The sequence below is a fragment of the Cryptomeria japonica genome, chromosome 10, assembly GCF_030272615.1.
Source record: "Cryptomeria japonica chromosome 10, Sugi_1.0, whole genome shotgun sequence".
In the NCBI taxonomy this organism is placed as follows: domain Eukaryota; kingdom Viridiplantae; phylum Streptophyta; class Pinopsida; order Cupressales; family Cupressaceae; genus Cryptomeria; species Cryptomeria japonica.
Genome location: NC_081414.1, coordinates 17,451,269 through 17,474,385, shown reverse-complemented (window position 1 = coordinate 17,474,385; position 23,117 = coordinate 17,451,269). Strand labels below are relative to the sequence as shown.

Here is a 23,117-nt window from a genome sequence, read left to right as displayed (position 1 = left end):
TAGGAGATTTTTGACTGAAGATAACTCTCTCTCTAGGGTCAGGTCATGCCCCTTACTCTGAAGCTCCTTCTCAATACCATTGAGCTTATTCTGAAGATAAGATTCCTCCCTAGATCTGTCCATAGCATATTTCTTACCGATGGTCTGGAACATTTTCCTCCAAGTAACAGTGAGAGCCTCCCATTGCTCCTTAGGTCTGAGATCATGAATACAAAACTTGGTCAATTGGGAGACCATCTTAATAGTGTCACTAGTGTCATCATCTTTAAGCAAAGATACATTAAGTTTAAATCCATTCTCCCTTTTAGGTCAGATCATAGAGGAGGGATCAAGGTCCAACTTAACAATGACAGATATAAGAGAATGATCTGATATACTAGCAAGAAAACCACAAATAGGGGCCTGCCCCCCTTGTGAGGAGAAAGAAAAAAGTGAAGCATCTGCATAGCTTCTATCCAATCTACAGTACATTCTCTGCTTACCACTTTGATTATTGCACCATGTGAACCAAATACTAGAAAATGAGCCCTTTTTCTTTTCCAGAGGATTCACCAGATTAAATCTCCTCTTGAACTTAGCCCAAAAGAAATGTTCATTACCCTTCAACAATTCTTATTGCCACCATTTTTGTCCTCACCATGTTCTATCATGTTAAAATCACCCACAAAACTCCAATGGGCATTTGGGAGACCGGTTGTCAACCAATCCCCAAAACTGGCTCTGTAATCACAAGCAACATATATATTGCAAATACCAAAGACATAGTCTTTCTCTTTAAAAGTGATCCATGGAGCCCTTGGCAAGGGGAGACACCATTCGCAAAGATCTTATTTGCCCACTTAGGACCAACCAAAATGGCAGTACCACCTTTACCCCTATCATGATTGGAGTGGAACCCTATGGCCTGAGCCCACACAAAAATCAACATACTATAGGAATGGAACCCTACCACTTTGATTACTTGGAGGCAAATAATGTCTTTTTCCTTGATATTGTTACACCATTTCCTAACCACATATTTTCTATCTGACATCTCCAAGCCCCTAACATTCCAACTATGCATGTGCATCATCATAAATTTATTTGGTGGAGGGTTTTTAATTCTTGTACAATCTATTAAAACATTTTGGCACTTCAATTGCCTTTTTTACTATTGTCATTAGAGAGAGATTTTCTATCGGATGTTTTCCTTTTCTTTCTAACCTTTTTACTAACAACCTTTATAAATTACTCGGAATTGTTGATAGCCATACCATCAGCACCAAAGGGCACAATCTGTTTATCAAAAGCTACATCCACCATGGAGTTCATGATACTAGGTAAGGAGTTACTCATATTCAATTTAGAGGGGACTTGGAAGGAATTCCTTATTAAACCATCTTTCTCCTTAATACTTGCAAGGGCAAGTTGTTGAGCGTTTAGTCTAGGGTGGGGAGAGAGATTATCAACCTTCACTTGATCACAGTTAGGAAGATTAGCCTGTACTGAGTGACACCCAACAAGGATGTTGGAGGGAGAATTCATGACAGAGGCTTGGATAACCTCATACTCATCCTCAAACAGAGGATTGGAGAGACTAACAAATTTGTTTCCATTACTATCACTAGTCGAGCAATCAAGGCCCAAATTGACCTTCTCAATGCCACTGTCAGATGGGATATCCACTGGTAAATTATTACCTTCTCTAGTTTTATTAATAGAGTTATGCATTTTACTAGTATCACTTCTCAAATTGCCTTTAGAAGCAATGCTAAAAATAGCACTATGAGAATTTTTCAGAGAAGGGCAATCTTTCCTCATATGCCCATTAATTTTGCAGAAGAAACAAGCCCCCAAATTGCCCAACATGGACAATTCCCAAGCAAAGCTCTCATCTTCAAAATCAAGAGAGATAATGTCGGGAAAGATAACCTCGGGATCAAGCGCTACAAGAGCCTTGACATTCAGGTGAGGGAGAGTGGTTCTTGATTCCTCAACATGCAGAACCAAACCCAACGATTTCAGGAACCCGAGGAATGAATGGACAAAATTTGGGATGAAGGTTCCTAATTTCAACCCAATTAGGGAAGGAACAAGCAATAACTTGCTCGACATTCCCTTTAGGGGACCAGGGAAATTCCCTAAACAAGGAGTGCCCAACATTCCAAATAATTTTCTTCAAAACCCTATCTTGCATATTATGAGATTTTAAAAAAATCACAAATAAACCCTTTTGAATCATTCTACAAAAATTAACATGAATACCTAACTTCTTTCCCAAGACATTTGCAATCCAATCATCAAAAAATTTCCGCGAACGTGTAGACTCTCTATCCATGCATACAAAGAAAATTGTAATATTTCTTAAGCGTGATTACTCAGATCTAATGACTTTAATCATATCTTCATTTGGTGACATGGAAAGAGTCTTCAACCCGAGAGGACAAGACTTACCATTTCCTCCCCCTCTGGGGTTGTCGGTCGCGCTGCCTCCACCGGTTCGGAGTCTATCTCCATCGATTGAGGACCCTCCCAGACCGTTTTCTATATCCATGTGCTCCTACCTGCAAAATGTTTCATTGAAGTTAGTAGAAGGAGGCAAACCATGGCCAATTGCTCTGAGACCACTACTTTGTATGTGAGCTTTTCATGCTTGCCCTTTAGCGAATTAACATCCACATTCTCCAAACCCCCACTATTATTAATGATATGCTCCTCATCATTCTTGCAACTAGGCTCACCATCATTCACACTACCCATCCACCTTTGCACGAGCGGCCTTAGGGAAGGGGCATGACCATATACCTAAGCCCAAGAGCAATCTGTTAAAAAAAACATGTACAGGGAAAAAAAGACCATAGAAACAAGGAAGCGAAGAGAAAGAACCACAAACAAGGCAACCGCTAGACAAATCAATCAAACACCAAGGAGGCGACACGAGCAAGACATCAATCACACACAAATATGATGCAAGACACCATGGGAAGCACATGAGTGCCAACAAGCCAGGTTGGAAAACCAAGGAGGGTGAATAGACAACCTTCCTGGATTCGTACCAGTTGCAGAGCGCTCCTCTAGCATCAAATAATCATTCTCAAGATTATTGAAAAAAACCCATGTAACCAGATGATTATCAGATGATGATAATATGATGATGCAAATATTTGATTTTGCATTTTATCTATGTGTTGTTGTTGCTTCCGTTGTGTTACTCTTGCTGCATGATCTAGTTTGTTCTCTTTGAGGACCGACCATATTATGGCTGCATCAGAAGGGTTCAAAACTTTTAGTTGAAAAAGATATAAACAAGTATTCTATATAGGAATTTGGCCTTTAATTTGTGATTGTATTTATGAAGATGGGATAATCAAACAATGCCTGCGACCTCTATGATTACTGTTGTTAAGTGTGCATTAATAGTTTTTTGTGCATCTTTGAAGTTCCAACACAACTTTGGAAATATATGCTTAAGACTATGCCGATTAAACTATGTTTTTGCACTTGTTATCTGGTCGATGCATGGTGTATATTGCTTTATGTTAAAAGAATATTTGATTATATCTTGATCAGTGTTTTGGGCATGTAGATTGTTGAATGGGCCTTAGAATGAAATATATGTGAAGTTTTTTGTGCTTCATAGTGCATTAAAATCAATTCAACGTATTGCTTGAGAATAGTTTTTGCTTTTAAAGTTTCTTTCTTCCCCTTTTGTCCCCCAAATGAACGAAGAGCTGACTTCTAAAATCCCGGTGGTGACTCAGTGAAAACGTGCAGGTTCCCCATCACCGAGTTTCCCACGAGGTTGTATTCCTAGAAGCAATTCCAGTGATCAACAAATAAGATTAATGTCTTAATCTAATCTACTTGCTAACAATTTTTTTTCTTAAAAAAACTGAGGCATACTATAGCATTTAAATTATATTTTAATTTCTACCATTAAAAGAACTATGAGTTGAGAATGTCCATGAACAAGAAATGAAATGAAAAGGAAAAAAAAGTGGAAGAGAGGCTTGTCTATTTTAGTGGTTGGTGAAGACATAGGTGGATGAATGGGGTTGGGAGGAGGAATAAGACTCTTAGGCATGGGCTCTCCACTATGCATTTTGGTTCTATGTCAATAGGGATGGGACTATAGTTGGTATTCTCTATTAGACACTATTATTTTATCCATGCATTAACACACTTGACTAATTGACTACCATGGTAGCATCCCACATGGTCATAATGACACCCTTTACAAATTGTGATGTAAAATTCCTTTTTATAAGTAGACCATGCCCCTTTTGATCGTGAGGGTTCTTGATTAAGGTTTCATGGTGCAAAAAAAAAATGTATGAGAAAAGTGAATTTAAACATTAAGAACATAAGTGCACATGGTTTTGTCTAAATGAAACAAGTATAATGTAATAGTGTTTGAGATGATACAAAGAATTGGAAGTGAGAAAGAGGACATATTAGCTGCATTTCCATATTATTAAGCCTATTTTGAAGTTCATCCTCCAATTTGTTTCTGTCCATAACCTTTTTTTCCTCTACGAATTGAAACTTTTTCCTCCACATGTCTCTTAGGGAGTCCCAATTTTCTATTGACCTCGTATTCTTGTTACATGATTTTGACAAGCATTTAGCCATTTTGATGGCCTCCTATGTATTATAGTCCTTTAAGAGGGAGGTATTAAGTTTGAAAGAGTTTTTGTCTCTCCCCCTCTATTTAGCCCGCTGGATCATCTCAACATTGATAGCTATAGAAATGGGGGAGTGATAAAACATAGTGGTTGGGATCAGTATGACATGATTATTACCAGTTTCATTCCTGAAAGAAAAAATAGTGGGGTATGCATAAATCCTGTCAAGTCTACAGTAAATCCTTTTTTTTGGTTGACTGATTATTGCATCATGTGTACCAAAATCCTGAGGAGAATTCCTTGTTTTTCTCAAGGGGATCAACCCAATTCAGTCTCTTTTTGCATTTTGATCAAAAAAATTGTTCGTTTCCTTTCCAAGGAGGCTTAGATCCACCAATTTTATCTTCTCTGTTTTCAATCATATTAAAGTCTCCTATGAGAATCTAGTGAGCTTTAGGGAGGGATGTAACCAACCAGTCCCATAACACTGCTCTTTCTCTATAATCATTTGGGGCATAAATACTGCATATACCAATGTTCTTCCCTTGAAGCTTCAATAAAACCTAGCATCCCCTATTGCAAGGGGAATGACTTGTAGACTCCATCTTATCAACACACTTGGGGCCAATCATCACAACAACTCCTCCTTTTCCCCTGACATGATCAGTAACAAAGCATGTCGCTTGGTTCTAGATGAACTTCAAAGTGGTGGAGGCATGAAACCCAATCACTTTTACCTCTTGGAGATATATAACATCCTTCTCTCTTAATTTTTTGCACCAATTTTTGACCACATATTTCGCGTCACTCATCTCAAGCCCTCTAACATTCTAGCTTGCAATGTTCAATAACATATTATTTGGATTGGGGAGGGTTTTTCTGGTTCTTATAAACCCTATTGTGGTCACATAAATCTGTCCATTTAATTAAATGAATATTTACTATTTATTTGATTAATAAACCACTAGCCAATAGTTAATTAAATTAACATTTAATTAATTCATCCTCAAACATTCTCCTATTAATTAAATAAATTATTCAATTTATTTTAATTCATTCATTAAACCAAATTCACAATCAATTAAATGAATACATCCTGTTTATTTAATTTAACCCTCTTTCCTCCTTTAAATAAATAAATAAAACATCTATTTAAATCATTAAACTCCCCCCCACTTGCATTCTCCTACAAATGCAAGTTGCAACCACAAGTTGAAATAAATTAATTTTATTTTAATTTAAATCCTATTTTCCCTCACCCACCAAACCCACTTGCAATCCTAAATCCCTTTCTAGACCCTTCTAATCACTTTCTAATCATTCCTAATTAGCCTTATCCATCCCCTAAATATTGTCACATTCTTAAGCAACTTGGAGTCACTTCACAAAGCCTTCAAAGTCTTTGAAAAACATTTAATGTTTTATGTGTTCAACAAGCTAACCTCTAAAGTCTTCCAAACCACTAATGGCTCTTACATGACCATTAATGGCTCTTACATAACCATTTATGGTTAAATCCACTTGCTCCCATGGTTAGAGACTTTACCTCTAACTCAACCCTCATGTAACCCACGTGTCTCCTCTAGCATTTATTGCTTTGACCGTGGTTATCCTCACTAACACTATCTCTTGCACAAGAGTTTATCCATTGGATAAAGGCATTATTCCTTGAATAATGAATTTATTCACTCAACTCAACATTAACCTTACCTCCCAAGTTAACCCCCGGGTCATGTCAAGCATTTAACGCTTCTTCCCTCTTCCCTCAACCCATTTCTTGTTGACATTTGTCATCCTGGGATTGGGTTGAAAGCCCTCACATGGATTTTAAAACTTTCAATGCTGACCCTTGTTGAGATTGTTCAATCCCAACCCTCCATTGCTCCATTTTTCCTATAAATAAAGCTCATTTCTTCATAATCCAGATCCTGAAAACTTGTATGCATTTAACGTATAGTGAAATTTAGAGAGTATTTAGCATAATCATCTCACATTGTTATTTTGGGCTAAAATTAATACTAGATTAGATAATAGTTTCATTTTTAGCTTGTTCACATTTGCATACTTTCACCATCATATCACAATCTTGAATTTCCATAAGACTTCCATAACAGTGCACAACTGAGAGCTACACTCATGTGGAACTTGGAGAGGAGAGGAACAAGGGAGGAGCAACTATGAGCATCTTAGTTAGCATTTGGAGGAGCATATTATATCTATTCTATGTTTGTATGCTTTTTATTTCATGCTCAATATCTCTCTTGATATGCCTGTTTAGAATAATCTTTGGTTGCTAACACTAACGTTTGCTTCTCGTGTTTTTGTGAGTGTTGCCATCAAGCCAGATTTTCTAATCCTTTTTGCAGAGCATCACCTATTAAAGCAGTCTGGAAAATCACCCCCTTTCTTGGAAGGATTTTTTTTAGGGGTTGAGTTGGATAGGGATTGTCTATCCATGATCTTCCTCTTCTTCTTTCAATTCTTTTTACCCACCTCCTTAAATGGAGGTAGCTTACCAGCTTGATTAGCCTCTGTCATTTCAATTTCAGAATTAGAAAGCACGAGTTCTTTACCATAAGAGTCATTACCAGGATTAAGTTGAATTCAACATCACTAATTCATCTTCAAACAAAGGATTAGACAATGAGATGCTGTAAATTATTGGTTCTTCCTTCCCCTCACAACAAGACCTATCTCTACCTCCAATATTACATTTAGGGCCACTGCCATTTAAGGTCAGAGTTTCTATATTCACTGTCTCAGACTCATGATTGTTTTCAAATTAGGGTTTTGGAGAATCCATGGGAGTAACCACATTGAAGGTCCCATTTCGGGGCTTCTTTAAAAGTGGACAATCCTGCCTGGTATGTCTATTTATTTTACAGTGAAAACAAGCATTAAGGTTCCCAAGAACAACCATGTCCCAACAAAGGGTCTCACCTTCTATAGACAACAAGATTTTTTTCGGGATTTCAACCTCCGGGTTCAATACAATTAAAACCTTAGCATTCAAGTGAGGAAGGGTAACCCTTGACTCCTCAATCTGGAGGACATTACCAATAGGTTTTAGAATATGAGGCAAAAAGGACCAATACTCTGTCAGGACCCCTTTTATCTCCAGCCAATTCGAAGAAGATCTTGTAGTTACTTGTTCCAGATCCCCTTTAGGTGACCATGGAAATGTTCTAAACAGAGATCGATCAACATTCCAAAACCCTTTTTTCAAAACATGTTCTTGGATACCGTGATTCTCCAATATCACAACAAATAAACCTTTTTACATCATCCTATAGAAATTAACATAAATCCCAAGTTTTTTGCCCTAAACATTATTAATCTAGTCATCAAAAAACTTCCCGGAAGGCAAAGAATTAGAGTCCATGCAAAAAAAGAAGATAACAACATTTCTTAACCTAGTTTGTTCACTTCTAATTGCTTTCACCATATCCTCATTCAGAGTAAGCAAAAGAACTTTAGGCCACTTTTTCCTCCTCCGGGGTCTCCATTTTAGACGAAACCTCCATCTTGTAACCCATTTCCACCGGTTCTCAGTAGTCCTCCTGGTTCCATTTCACCATCTTCCACGATTCTTCCATGGAAAATTGCAAATGGCAGGCACTCTCTCTGTTTATCTTCTGCAGAAAGAACCATTTTATATGATAGTTTCTGTATATTACTCTCATTTTTCTTGCTTTCATCAGATTTAATTCCTTCTTCAACACCTTTATCCCCATCTCTTCGAGGATCATTAATATCACCCATTAATACCCACACATTGATTAATTAAGGTACTGGGTCTCAAGGGCCAAACCCATGACAAGTTGGGAATTTTTTTTGGAAACACCAGATCAAACAAGCCACCACACACGTGAAAGATATCAGAGAAATAAAGCACAAAAACAAAGCAAAAGACCAGACAAAAACAGAAGTAATAAAATCAAGGTACAAAGCCAATGTGGCCAAAAGAACGAAAAGTGCTAGGGCATGAAGGATCTAGACGTAGGTGCCAACTTTGAGGAGGATGAGGTGTCGTATCACCTTCCTTAACACAGAGCCCCCAAAATCTATATAAAAAATTATTTCTAGAAAGGGGAGATAGTTAGACACAAATACAATGTATTAATACCCAAACACAATGTTAGACACAAATACAATGTATTAATACCCAAACACAATAGAAAAATCAAGATAAAATAAATAAACGATTAAACATATACATATTTTTAATTCTAATATAATATATTAAGTTAAGAACATGAATAAGAATATGAAAAAAAATTAAAAGATTAGAAAAAAGATGACCTATTGTGAAAAAGCCCTCTTTTAATCCAAAATATGGATCAAAGGGAAATTGAATCTCCAAAATAATCAAAAAGGTCAAAGTGATGTTTACTACCTAAATAAAGGCTTTTAAGTGAGTGGAAGAGGGAAGTCAAGAAAAGTAGTTAAAGTGCATTTCTGTGTACAACTACTTGCAACCGTGGGGTGAAGATGAAACCTGACCAAGTTAATATCTAGTCTGATGGTCATCCAAAATAACTTTTATATACTTTTTTCGAAGCGAGTGCAAGAAAAAAAGATATAATTGATTGGAGTGACCGCGAAGGTTGCCCATAACATTAATATACATGTCAGGTGCATGCGACATTACTTCTATCCTAAATAATTTTTTTCTCTGTTTCATGGAATTTAATGAACTGCCCCACACTATTGTTTGGATAAACTGTTTTAGTACGTTTGCTAATGAATGCATATTTATTTCCAAAGACCGGAAAACCATATGATGCCAATCAGTTGGTATCTTGGATAAAAGAGAGGAAAGAGATTGTTAAAGTCAATATACTTGTAAAAATCTAACTACCAACGAGTTGGCGCCTGTAAAATTTCTGAGAGACATGCTTTGACTAAAGCAGGTTCGAGTCTCCAATGTGAATATGGGGGCTGTTTATGGTTTTTCTCATGCTTCTGCTTTTTCTGCCCATATCCTCCTTTGTCAGGCTCTGTAGCCTTTAATCAGTTCTCTTGTATATAGTGCTGTATTTGTGCTTTACCGGGATGATGATTATGTCAACAGTATTCTGAAATCACTATGTATTGTATTCAAGTACAGAAATCCACTGTGCCTATACAGAAAAGGCTGTGTATTGTATGTTTTTGTTATATTTCATCTACCGGTCATAGAAAAGGCTATGAAACCGAACTCTTACTTTTCATTCTCTGAGAATGAAATGGATGAATGGTATTTTGAAACCATTTTTGGTGTTGTCTTTCTCGACAATATTATAATCACTACAATTTGACTCTAAACGATTCATTCGCATTTTCCATCTTCATGGCAACACTAATCCGCAGAATTCAGTTCAATTCAACACACTGGATTCGAATATAGTTCTCCGTCTGCTTCAATGTCATCAACTAGACTCGCTAGCCAGCCACCTGCCCATCAACAAGCAGATCCTCCGATACCATCCAAATCTAATACTCCTGTTGTAGCACATTCTTCTCCCCTGTCTTCTCCCGCACCTTCAAACTCATCATCACATGCACAGAGCGTTGTGTTGCTTCCGCCTACTGTGACACCCACTCCACCTCCAGTTAGGCCCATTTCGCCCTCTTTTAGACCTACTTCTCCCGCCTTTCCTCCTCCTGTATTGATACCTTCCACTTCATCTCCTCCACCTAGTCCCTCAAAAGCTTCCCCTCCTGCCTCTGATTTCGAGTCTCCCTCCCCTGCGCAGGCTTCCACAAGTGTTCCTTCTAGACATTCTTCCTTACCACCATCATCAAATGATATCCCTTCTCCTCATTCTTCATTACCACCACTGCCAATTGCAGTGCCATCTTCGCATCGACCCCTCAGAACTCCAACTGCAAGCTTCCCATCATTAGCTCCCCATCTCAGCACAAGACCCACTTACCCACCTGATCCAAACTCTGGTGTTTCGTCGATAACCTCCCACTCTGCCCCATCTATTCCTAATCCCTTTGTTCATCATCCTCCTCCCACCAAATCTTTTCCCCCATTCTCCAAATCACCTTCAGGCGTTGTGTCTCCTTCACAACTGTCTTTTCCAGCAACTAGGCCTTCACCATTGCCTGTAACAGCAACATACAAGCACAAACATGGTGGCATTTCTCCCCAAGTCATTTTTGGAATAGTAGTTGGTGGTTTAATTTTTCTTTCTGTAGTTGGCTTTCTTATTTGGGTTTCAAAGAAGAGGAGGAGAGTTCACCACGGAGAGAATTACTTTGGGCCCTTTTCTGGAAGCTTCTCTTACAAACCAGGTTCCTATTCAATTTATTTTACATCAACTTTGAAAAACATTTGATTCCATTCTTTTGTTGTAATGCATTATGGTGCCGATTTTGGTGACGAGGTCATGTTCAAGAGATTAATTTGGAATTTAGCAAATTTAAACAGAAGCGTGATATCTGAGCAACAAACTGGAGCACATTCACAGCGTATTATTATTCTATACATTTAGGAATAGGTTGGCATCACTGATGTGCTGCAGTTTGTTAGTCGGATTTTCCACTGCATTCTCTGTAACTCATAAAACAACTACAACTGTACATACTGCATAGTGAATACCAAGGATTCATTGCAAAATTTTTACTGTATAAATTATTGGACAGAAAAGTATAACACTGTTCTTATTGTTTAGCTCGCTTCTACAAACTTTGCAGGTAGATTGAATAATTCTCAGAGCTGGCCAAGGTCTGACTTCTCTCCGTCATCAGTTCAATCTCCAATCGGGCCCTTCACACCCCACCCTCCTCCAATTCAAGTTTGTGAAAATGGCCACAATGGTAATCATGTTTCTCAGGCTGGAGATTTGCTTGGAGCCCTACAGCCCATGAATGAAACACCTAGGCACGGATGGGGCAATTTGAGATCTATGTTTACATATGAGCAATTGGCAGTAGCAACAAAAGGGTTTTCCAAAGAGAATTTACTTGGAGAGGGTGGTTTTGGCTGCGTTTATAAAGGGTGCTTGCAGGATGGACGGGTAGTTGCAGTTAAACAGCTCAAAGTGGGAGGTGGGCAAGGAGAACGTGAATTTCAAGCCGAGGTGGAAATTATTGGTAGGGTTCATCATCGGCATTTGGTTTCTCTAGTGGGTTATTCCGTAGCAGACAGTCAGCGGCTTCTTATCTATGATTATGTTCCAAATGGCAACCTTGAACAACATCTCCATGGTAGGGATGATGTAATTGACACTGCTTCAAGCCTGGATTCCTGAAATTTGGTTGCTTGTGTGACTGTGTTTTTATGTTTTGAAATTTTACTCGTCTTCTAACCCTACAGGAAAAGGAAGAGGTGTGCTGGATTGGGCAACTAGAGTCAAGATTGCTATAGGAGCTGCCCGGGGATTGGCTTATCTCCATGAAGATTGTAAGGAATTTCTTCAGTCTATTTTCTATTTGATAAGGGTAGCTAAATAGTTAGTAAGTAAAATATAGTTATTCATTGATCAAACCCACATGGAAGGGCTACGTAGAAGTAAATTTCAAAGTAATTGGACAGAATCTGTAAATGATAGATAGAAATGAATTTCATAGTAGTCAGACGGTAGAAAATAATACATAGAAATAAATTAAAAAGTATGTGGAAAATGGAAGCACAAATGTCATTGTAAGATTTTTAGCATGTAGGTATGTGCCTCTCCTATGTGAATGCTAAATAGACACTCTGAAATATACTTGGTAATGGAGTCATGCCAGTTGAAATCAGAGCCTAACGAACGGGCCTTTACTATTTCTAATATTTTTTGTTGTTTTCCAAATTTCAGATTTCTACATACTAACATAGTGATTATTCAAGTTTTGGCTTTGGCTTTGAACCTTTATTACACATATTATGATTTGGAACCTTAATTCTCATACTCTTAAATCTTTAATTTTAGATATCTGCCATAAGATTTCGTATTTCAATTTTCTGGTTTCTATTTCAGCAATTATGTTTGGCACATTGGCTTTTGATCTTCAGCTTTTAGTACACATGGTGGATTTGGCTCCTCAGACTTCTTGATGACAAAACTTTGATTGCCACTTTATGTTGTCAAATTGGCAGTTCAACTTCTGCAGTGAATATTCTGTTGGTGAATGTTTTTTAGACATGGTCTCTTGTTTTTGATGGATGGACAACAAGTCTACCAATCTCCTCCTAGAACTCCAACTTGGTGTAGTTGCTCATCCAAGAGCTACGTGACTGACTTCAATAATGGAAGGCATTTTAATTTTAGCTAATTCAGCAAATGATGAGCAAGTTTCAACTCGAGATTCAACTGTAGACACAGACACAAGACTATGACACCCTCACACTGTTTCTATGTTGAAACTTGGCTCTGTCTATCATGTCGAGCTTGTATCTTCACTTCCTATAGTCATCAAGGAAATTGTTGATTCACCTGTCATTTGATACCATCTTTACTATTCTCACCACCCTATCCACAAGGTACCATGTGTTGGCATTGTATTTGGCATTGATGTCAGAATATCAAACACTCTCAAACCTTTCAGATTTCAAATGAACAACCTATTAATCAGATTACAAATGCATTGTTCTACCTTGTATTGTTTTGACGGTCTCATAGTCATGTTCTCTTCCTCACAGCAGCATATTTTTGATGTTTCTCAGACTGATTTATGGCATCCTGTTTCAGATGTTTTGATGATTATTTTTAGAACTCACAGCATTGTGTTTCAATGTTTTGATGACTTTATCATTTTCAGAACTGACGGTATTATGACCGCATTATATTTCATTATGTTAGAAAGTTGGTTGGCTGCGGTTGAGTGACAACTGTTTCAAACAACTACTTCAAATGTCCTTATAGTTTTCGAATTCCTTATGCTTTGCAAATGATATGATGTTCAATACATATGAAGAGCAGTTCGAACCTGGGGTGATTAGTTGTTTATAAAAACAAAAAAATAACTATATCTTTAACCGTAGCAAACTGTTTTTAACTATCTTTTATCTTATTAAATACTGGGCCATTCGATGCTTGGTGAATGTTGTGTAGTGTGAGAATAAAAAGAATACTGGAGTAAGATTTGGTGTGAAGAGAATACTTTGTATCTGTGATATGTATACTCAAATACTTTTAAGAAAAGAGTGAGTGGCGTGAAGGCTGGAAGTTTGGTTGGAGATAGAACGACAATTCATTAAGCATACATGTATACAGAACAGCAGTGAATCCAGTATTTGAAGATACCAACAGCTGTAGATGTGTTTTTGGTAACTATTTCATCCACTTCAGGTATAACAGTTGTGCAGATTGTTTCTTAAATCCAGAGATCACTGGAAGAATAGAATACCAATTTGGCATGTCTTCTATGCTTCTAATTTGAAGTTTTAAATCTGTGAATTATTATTTGAATTATAAAGTCATTGAATTGTTCTCACAGATAGAGAAGGCAGTTGTGAAGATCAGAATTGTTCATTTTGTCATCAGTCTTTGCTAAGACTTCTGAAGCGTTCTCAGAATTTTTTCCCAGTGTCTGAACATTGTGTAATTGATCAAACTTTGTTTCAGATTGTTATCATAGTTCCATGGGGTTTGGGGACGTTTCCTCTGGGGGACGAGTCTCGGGGACATGGGTACTTGGGGCGTAAGTTTGGGAATGCCGGAGGGACAACAGTGGGTTGGCAGTGCTGACATAATACATATAGTACTTGAAAAATTAGTTTTAAAAAGATAAAGATGTATAACATAATAACTAGAGTTTAGTACTCAAATAACAAATGTAGACATTGGAACAAGAATTTTCAAAAATTTTCATTTCGTAATCATCTTAATCACGATCCAATGTTCATCAAAATTACAATCAACTGATCAAGTTATCAAGGTTCAATAATGTTCTAAGTTCAAAGTTCAAAAACAAAATACTAAATAGCACTAGAAGTAGAGTCTAATGACTCTAATCATCCCCAAGCTCCTCACCAAACTCCTCAATGTCCTCATCACTTGAACTGCTGGACCCCATATTCTCAAGCTCATCTATACCAATACCAACCAGCCCTGTCTCGATTGCATCATTATCAATTGTGCTGGCTCTTTTGGCTCTACATCCCATTTGGCTGTTGGACTCTCCTTATCCGTAGATGTGTTGCGGTCAATGAGACGCAACGCACTATGTACCGCCACAAGCTTGTTCCTCTTAACGGAGTGGATGAAGCTGTAAGTAGACCAATTTCTCTCAGCAGCAGAAGAACTAGAAACCTGGGACAGCAAATGAATGGCTAGAGTAGTTATCAGAGATTTAGGTCCATGCCTAGTCCACTACAACTTGGGGTCTTCTTGTGACATAACCTCGAGATCTATCTTTGCTGCCTCTGAATATCCTCATGGAGTGGCAAATTTTGTCTACTCAGTAGGAATCTGGCTAGCCTCTGTAGGAACATACAGTTTGTCAACTGCATCAATGAATCTGTCTTTCACCTCAAGATCCTCTACAGGTATAATTTTGCCTGGCCTTTGCACATACCACCTCGGGTTCAATGCATAGGCAGCCATGTGTAAGGGAGTGTTGAGCTTCTCCCATCTACGACGAATGATCGGCTGAATATGCTCATTGTAGAATTGCAATGTAGGTTTCTCTCACACAACAACCTTCGTTTGACCAAACATAGAATCAATGCACTCATACACCTCTCCAAGGGAAGGTGCATTAAAATCCCCAAATCTGATAACTGTGAAGATTGGAGCAATGATGGAGACAATATATTTGGCATCAGCCCAAAAGAGATCATTCTTTACCACTTCCCTCACCCTCAAACCTTGTTGTGTCTTTGACTCAGGCCACCTATTCCATTTTGTTGTCATACTCATAACCATTACTTGCAAGGGCTCTTGCAACTCAAGCATCCTCTCCAAGAGAATAAAGTATGATGCATATTGAGTCTCTACAGGTTTTAGGAATTCCTTCTTGGAGAAGGTCCTAAAGAGTGCATGTGAAGTATGGTGGTTGCAGACAAACATCTGCACATCTCTAGCATCACTAACAATTGATTTGATCCACTGGATTTTACCCATGTCCTCGAGTACATTATTTATGGCATGCACACAACAAGGAGTCCACCAAATATGTCTATAGGCTCTGCCTCAATTATCTTCCATGTTGCTCTACACACATGGGCCGCATCTGTCACTATTTGCACCAAATTTTGTGGCCCAACCTCCTCTATAGCATTCTTGAGGATCTGGAACTAAAAATGAGCATCCTTGCTATGCCCTGAACAGTCAATAGCCCTAAGGAAATAAGGGCCTGCTGTAGATGTAACCATGATATTGATGAGTGGACAATCCCTAATGTCTGTCCACCCATCCATGACTATGCTGCAACAACTTGTGACCTGAGTCTCTTCATCTTCTCCACCTAAATATTAATCTTGGAATAGTTTTGATCCAAGATTGTTGTCCTCAATTTAGTCTCACCAAGTGGTGCATATGATGCTCCTGCCCTTATTATCTTTGCCACAACATCCTTATAATAAGGAGAGTGGGCCATGTGGAATGGAATGTCATTAGCAAGGAAGAGTTTGCCAATGGCATCATCTGCCTCATCTTTTACTTGCACATTAAATAAATCAGCCAATGATTGTAAAGATGGACTAGTCATCTTACGTTTTCCCCTAGCCTCTGCTGCCCTTGAACTGGATGGAATTGGTGGCCTTTGAGTTTGCAAAGTAGAAGAAGAAACTGCAGAAACTTGATAAGTCTCGTTCCTATGTGGCAAAGTACACGACGTAGGTACTTTATCTTCATTGCAACCCCATAACTTTAACTTTTCAGCCCTGTACTTCAACTTTTTCTGCACCTTCTTGCATACTTCTACACCTTTGCCTCAAACAAGAAGGAAGTGAGCATTAGTTCTAGTAACGTTGCCAAACCATTCAAGATTGCACATGTTGCACTTCCACTTTCTAGTGCCCCTAGCTGTTCCAAGTTGTGTTGGTACCTCAGATTCAAATTGTTTTAAGGGTGATTTTGGATCAAAGGGACCCTTGGCCCACTTTTTGAGGATTTCAGAAGGGCAGCTGAAATTTCCACTCCCAACAGAACTTGTTTCAGTTTGACTTGCCCCCACTTCTTCTGTGCTAGGTTCATCAGATTCAGATGATTCATTTTCACTATGAATCTCAACCTCCTTATTCTCACTCATGGTGTTAGAGCTCATTGTGACAGTGATAATGATGCTGCAACAAACAATGTTAAAGAAAAAACTCAGAATTTTTTCAAACAAATAATTTTTTTTTCAAAGAAATGTCTCTAATAGTATAATTATAAATTAAAATAGTTAAAGTGATAATGATGTTAAACTTCAAGCAAAAAACAATTTTTTAGTTTCGAAGTTTTTTTCCCTAAATTTCTTTGTTTCTAATGGCTGCAATTTGATTCTGGAATCAGAAATTAAAAATTTTTGATCAATGAGCAAACGTCTTCCTTCAATCTTTCAGCAAGAATGAAGAATCTTCCTCTAATCCTCCTCCAAGCTTGCTAATTCAAACTTGCAGTCCACTGTCCACCTCCTGCTTCCTCAATTTCGTAGTTTCGAAGCTCAGTAAATCAAATGTTTTTAGTCTTTCTATGGTTGCAAATGACTGAAATGAGACTAAATGTCTCTTTTAAGAGCTTTAGTCATTTTAGGGTTATGAATTTTGTGTTTTTTTTATTGTTATTTTTTGTTTAAAAAATAGACTTTTAACTTTGCTGCCGCGGGAGATGTCTGGGCGTTTCTTGCCCCGTTGAGGGATGTCTAGACATCCCAAAGATGTTCACATGTCTCCCCACGACATCTCTTCCTTGAGAGATGTCTCTCCCACCCCTAGCAATGCAAGAAACGTCTCCTTTTTGGCGGAGAGTCATGGCGGAGGTGGAGGTGCGGCGAAGAAACGTCTTGGACGCATCTCCCCATCAAAGGGATGTCTCTGTCTTGGAAACTCCATGATTTTTGGGGGGAGATGCGTCCCCGTCTTGGAAACTCTGTCAAAGGGACGTCTCCGTCTTGGAAACTCCATGATTTTTGGGGGAGATGTGTCCCCATGGAACACTGATTGTAATAAACTTGCTGATTTTGAATATTGTTTAAATATTGTATCTGTATTGATTAGAGTGGGTGCTCTAAGATTGAAGAGTTGGTGCTTTGTAATTGAAGGGTTGGTGCCCTAGAAACATTGTAACCCTTTTAACTGTGAGGTTGGATTAGGGCAGTACACCCTAGCAGTATTTATCACCGTGGTTTTCCCACTTTGGGTTTTCACGTAAAATTGGTGTCTTTCTTTTGTGTGGATGTTCTTGGATTCATTCAGTTTTCATTGCATAAGTTTACTTTTCAAGTGTTTTTAAAAAGGAAGTAAATTTACTTAAATTTAGTTAAGTATTTTAACTACCAATTCACCCCTCCCTCTCAGGAGTTAATCTGTGTTCTAAACCATGCACTCTTTAAATGTTACAATTGACAATGAAGATTTTGTTTTGGAGACTACAACACTTCTACAACAAGTTCCACTTGTGAACAAATCTTTTGATCATCACCTTGCTACTTCCTCTAGTGGTTGTGGCTGTAGGGCAGGACCATTAATACCATCTCGAGCTTGTTTCTATCTTTTTAACAACAGTCCATTCTTTTCACCTGGAAAAAACTGAAATTCAACAAATTGATGAACTCCATGTTGTTCATTCTCTTCCTTAGTTGTCAGGAACCCCTGATTTTGAGTGAGCTTCCACACAGCTTCAAGATTGCACCTCATTGCTTTAATGTTGGCATCTTTTTCTTTTGCCTCATTCCTTACCATACATTCCATTCTTAAGCAGGGAGAAAAGCCATTGGTTTTGCTTTCAGCAGTTGCTAGGATTGAGTTACACAAACTGAATCCGACTCTTTCCCCACTACATTACATCTCAATACAAAAACTTATTTTTTGCAATTTCTAGATCTTGGATCTCCATGGGGGGGCCCTTTGGTGTTGAGAAAGCATTTGAGTCAATGATATTCATCTCCACGTGTTTCACCTCATCTCATTTAACAATTAGATTGGCAAAGCCATTGATTTTGCTTTCAGCAACTCCTATGATTTATTTACACAAACTGAATTTAACTCTTTCTCGCTAAAATACTATCTTCTCAGTACAAAGATTTATTTCCATGCAGATCATCAATTCATAGATCCTGGATCTCCATTTGAGGGTCCTTCTAGTGTCATCATCATTTTTTGCAATCTGCATGCATTATTCTATTTTTTTGACGGTCTCATCTTGGCAACTACAATGTGTGACAGGAATAATTCTTCCATGGTCCATTCAAATGAATTGAAAGAGTTTCCGGATAAAACTGTCATGTCCTCTCCTTGATCATTATATATATAAAACCTAAATGAAATAATTAAAACTAATTAATATAATAATTAATTGAAATTATTAAATACTTGTTTATTTATTAATATTATTATTTAATTAATATTCATTAATGATTTTATTCTGAAAATATTCTGGAGATAGATATTCATGTATTATTCATAACTAATAAAACCATGGCCACGGTGGCACTAATTTGGAAGAAGTCGATGTCTACTAAGTAGGACTGATTCTATAAACAAGCTACGCAATTATCAAAATCGGTGATCAAAGAAAATTCAGAGATTATGTTTTCTAAATAATCAGTTCTAGAACGACGATCATATTATGAGGCCCATACACAGGACAGCGATATTCATATGTGACTTATGCAGCGATTTGTTTAAATTTATCTAAGCGATTCATGTTCAAAGATTACAACAAGTTATAATAAGACCACAATATCGATTGCCATACCAAATATAAATACTAAGGAATTGTTTTATAAGTCAGCGATTTGTTGAAGGAAGTATAATGAGAATACAGTAGACGTGGGCAAAACTCATTCACAAGAAGGACGTGGACAGAACAATTCAAGTGTTAAGTGTATAACTTGGTCAAAACATAAACCGTAAATTTTTTGAAGTGGTGCGAACTATATCAAACAAAATGATTAATGTGTTGCAAATGAAACGTTGGCTATTAAGTAGAAATGTCTCTTCTCAAAGAGATGTCTTTTGTAATAAGACGTCTCTTCAAAGATAAATGAGACACACATTAATAGAGTTTGGAATTAGAAATAAAAGGGGGAATAGTGTATGTGAATATAAGTGACGTATGTAAGAGAGCGTAGTATGTTGAGTAAGTGTGTTGAAGTTGTGGGGGATAAGGAAGATAGTAAAGGGAAAGAAAGAGACGGAACAGAGATCAGATCAGAACTGTTATTAAATTACGGGCAACAACATCCTTGTTCTTGGTGGTATGCAAGGGGGTTTGCTTAATATGTATGCTTAATATATGAAGCCCGATAATATTCTTATGCAAAATTTAATAATAATATAAATGTAGATAGTAATATAATAGTTATAAATATAGATATTAATATAATAATTATAATTATTATAATATCTTTTAGAAATTGCTCTGCAGTAATGCATAATAATTTATATAACTAGTAATCAATAAATATGTAACTGATTTATAATGAATCAGAACAAAATTAAATATCTAGTATGATAGAGTTAATTATCTATTGGGGTAGATGAACAATTTACTTAGTAGCAAATTGATCAATTGAACTATGGAATATCACTGATTCGATTCACGTTAAGATAGATTCGTCTCCTAATTAACTTAGTTTAAGTCATAAGCATATTGAAATAGCTTAATTATGGTTAAAACAAGTCTAAACCAAGTAGGGGACATTACAAAAACTGTGTATAAGTTTTAGCATCAATGTTTCAGATCACACTTCATAATCGATCATTAGGGTGAAGAAGAGGAAAAATGTTAACAGTTTCTCGATAAAACTCTGTATAAGTTTTTAACACCAACATTTCAGATCACACTCTGTGATCCGTCATAAGAGAAGAAGATTCTGGAAAACTGCGTATAAGTTCTTAGCATCAATGTTGTGGATCATGGAGTGTAAACCGAAATGTTGATGCTAAAATCTTATACACAATTTTATGTAGAAACTCTTTCATCTCAGCAACAAGGTGGCATTATTTGTTTGTCAAAATTCACAATTTCCTCTATGCATGGAGGAAATGATGAAGACATTAATATGTAAGTGATTAGTTTTTTGTCATATAAATTAAGAAATAGTTGGATAGTTGAAAATTGAAAGAACTGTAAATGATAGATAGAAATGGACTATGTTTTTTGATAGATATGCGTAAACTAAATATTATGTAGACAGCTAGAACAGCTTGAAAGGGCAGATACAAATAAATTAAAAAGTCTGTGGACATTTGGAAATATGTCAGTGTGTTTTTTAGCTCATCCTATGTAAATAAACACTTATAAATACACTCAGAAATAAAGCTATATTGCTTCTTCTTTTTGATTCTCAAGACATATTTCATAATTGAGTTAATTTTCACAATTTTCTTTCACAGGCTATCCTAAGATCATTCATCGGGATATCAAGTCATCCAACATTCTGTTGGATAACAATTTTGAAGCTCAGGTATTATTTTGTCAAGGAGGTTCACTAGTTTTGTCAATTCATAGTTAGCAATGTGCCTCTTTGAAGTTTAAATTAGCGTCTTATATGTTGCCTTCTTTACCCCTGTAGGTCTCAGATTTTGGACTTGCAAAATTAGCAACCGATACATATAACCATGTAACAACACATGTTGTGGGAACTTTTGGGTAAGTTGTCTAAGTGATGTGTGTTGTTACTCTCATCCTCAGAATAGTCATCCCATTCAAACTTGGTTATTTTTCAGAGCATATGCTAAATTCATTTCATGGCCAATAAGAATGATTTTCTCATTTTCATCAAAATGTTTTGAATTTTCAGATATCTGGCTCCAGAATATATATCAAGTGGAAAATTCACAGAACGATCTGATGTATACTCATATGGAGTTTTATTATTGGAGCTTGTGACTGGGCGAAGACCTGTTGATGCATCACATCCTGCTGGAAGTGAGAGCTTGGTTGAATGGGTATCGCTCAATTCTTCATCTTACAGGTTCTGGTGTGCCATTTTGAATCAGATAATTTTCCTTTTGCTTTAGGCTATCCGATATTGTGAGTGGTATTATCTTAAGAACTGTTGAGACATGGACCAGCTAGGACTCGAACCTAGGACCTTCCATACGCTGCTGGAGTGCTCTACCACTGAGCTACTGGGCCCTCTTGGACCAGTCCGTCGTCGGTCTGGGTGTGGCTTATTTCCAACACCAACACCCCCCCTTAAGCCACACCTCTCGTGTGCTTGGGGCTCCTAGCCTGGACCTGGCTCTGATACCATGTTGAGACATGGACCAGCTAGGACTCGAACCTAGGACCTTCCATACGCTGCTGGAGTGCTCTACCACTGAGCTACTGGCCCCTCTTGGACCAGTCCGTCGTTGGTCCGGGTGTGGCTTATTTCCAACACCAACAAGAACTGCAAGATTTCATGCTGTAAGGTTTCAGATAATTGCATGAGATCTCCACCTAGGAACAAATGCCTAAGCCTATTTACAATAACCTACTTGCTTAAAGAAACAAAATTCATAAAGTGTGTACAATAAATGCAATGAAGTTTCCATTATAGGAAATACAAGAGAAGAGGATGACAGCTTACTCTTGAAGAAGTGTAACTCCAAAGGAACGACGAGAGGCCTCACTTTCCAAAAAAGGAAGTGTAACTTCTAAGGAAGAGAATAACACCTTGCACTCCAAAAAGGACAAGTATAACTAAAGCTAAGCAAAAAAATTATCTTTGTAAGCTTAACCTACAATGTACCAAATGGATAACTACACAAATACCTTTTAAGTGCAGCTTGCATGGGTAAAATGGATCTTGGCAAGATAGTGCCATGTTTTGTTACCTATGTACAAAAGAAACACCCCCCATCCATGGCCCCTCAAAAAAGAAAAGATAGAGAGATAGCTGCTGCCAAAAGAAGAGATAAAAGAGAGGAAGAACTTGGTAGCCTCCCCAAGGAATACCTCGTATATGAATGTGCTTGCTTTTTGTGAAGGGCTCAGCAAAGATGTCTGCAACTTGCTTTGAAGGAGGACAAAACTATAGATCAATGCCCTACTCTTGGATGAGCTCTTTGATGTAGAGCACATGGACCTTGATATGTTCGGTTCTTTGATGTTGATTTGGATTTGTTGAGATTTGAATAGCACAATAATTATCACAATAGATGATTGAAGGTTGAATGTAATGTCCCCACTTTGAAATAGAATTTAATAATAAATTATAATAAAAAAATTAAAATGTTAAAAATTAAATTATAATATAAAGAATATAATTAAATATAATTAATTAAAATTTAATTAAGTTAATGAATGGTTAAAAGACATGGAAGGAAAAGTTGTGACTCCCTCAACAATAAGATATAAAAGGGAGAAGAGAACCTCATTTGGGAGGGGGATAACTTGGAAATAAGAAGTGCAGATCTGAGTTAATTAAGAAGTGCAGGTCTGATTGTGAAAGGTTGTG

General features: G+C 37.3%; 1 protein-coding gene across 3 annotated transcripts in view; it reads left to right on the top strand.

Annotated features, from left to right (window-relative positions):
* The first annotated feature begins 9,344 nt into the window (after window positions 1-9,344).
* LOC131076721 (proline-rich receptor-like protein kinase PERK1) overlaps window positions 9,345-23,117 on the top strand; it is a 38,780-nt gene continuing 25,007 nt past the window's right edge. The window contains exons 1-6 of one of the 3 annotated variants that reach the window (XM_058014032.2): window positions 9,345-10,889; window positions 11,292-11,804; window positions 11,914-12,000; window positions 21,067-21,137; window positions 21,246-21,322; window positions 21,474-21,621. In XM_058014032.2, the coding sequence (XP_057870015.1) occupies window positions 10,010-10,889; window positions 11,292-11,804; window positions 11,914-12,000; window positions 21,067-21,137; window positions 21,246-21,322; window positions 21,474-21,621 (1,776 nt within the window). In that variant the 5' untranslated portion in view covers window positions 9,345-10,009. Of the gene's footprint in view, window positions 10,890-11,291; window positions 11,805-11,913; window positions 12,001-21,066; window positions 21,138-21,245; window positions 21,323-21,473; window positions 21,648-23,117 lie in introns of all 3 variants that reach the window. The other 2 variants (XR_009113479.2, XM_058014030.2) reach the window with 2 other exon arrangements.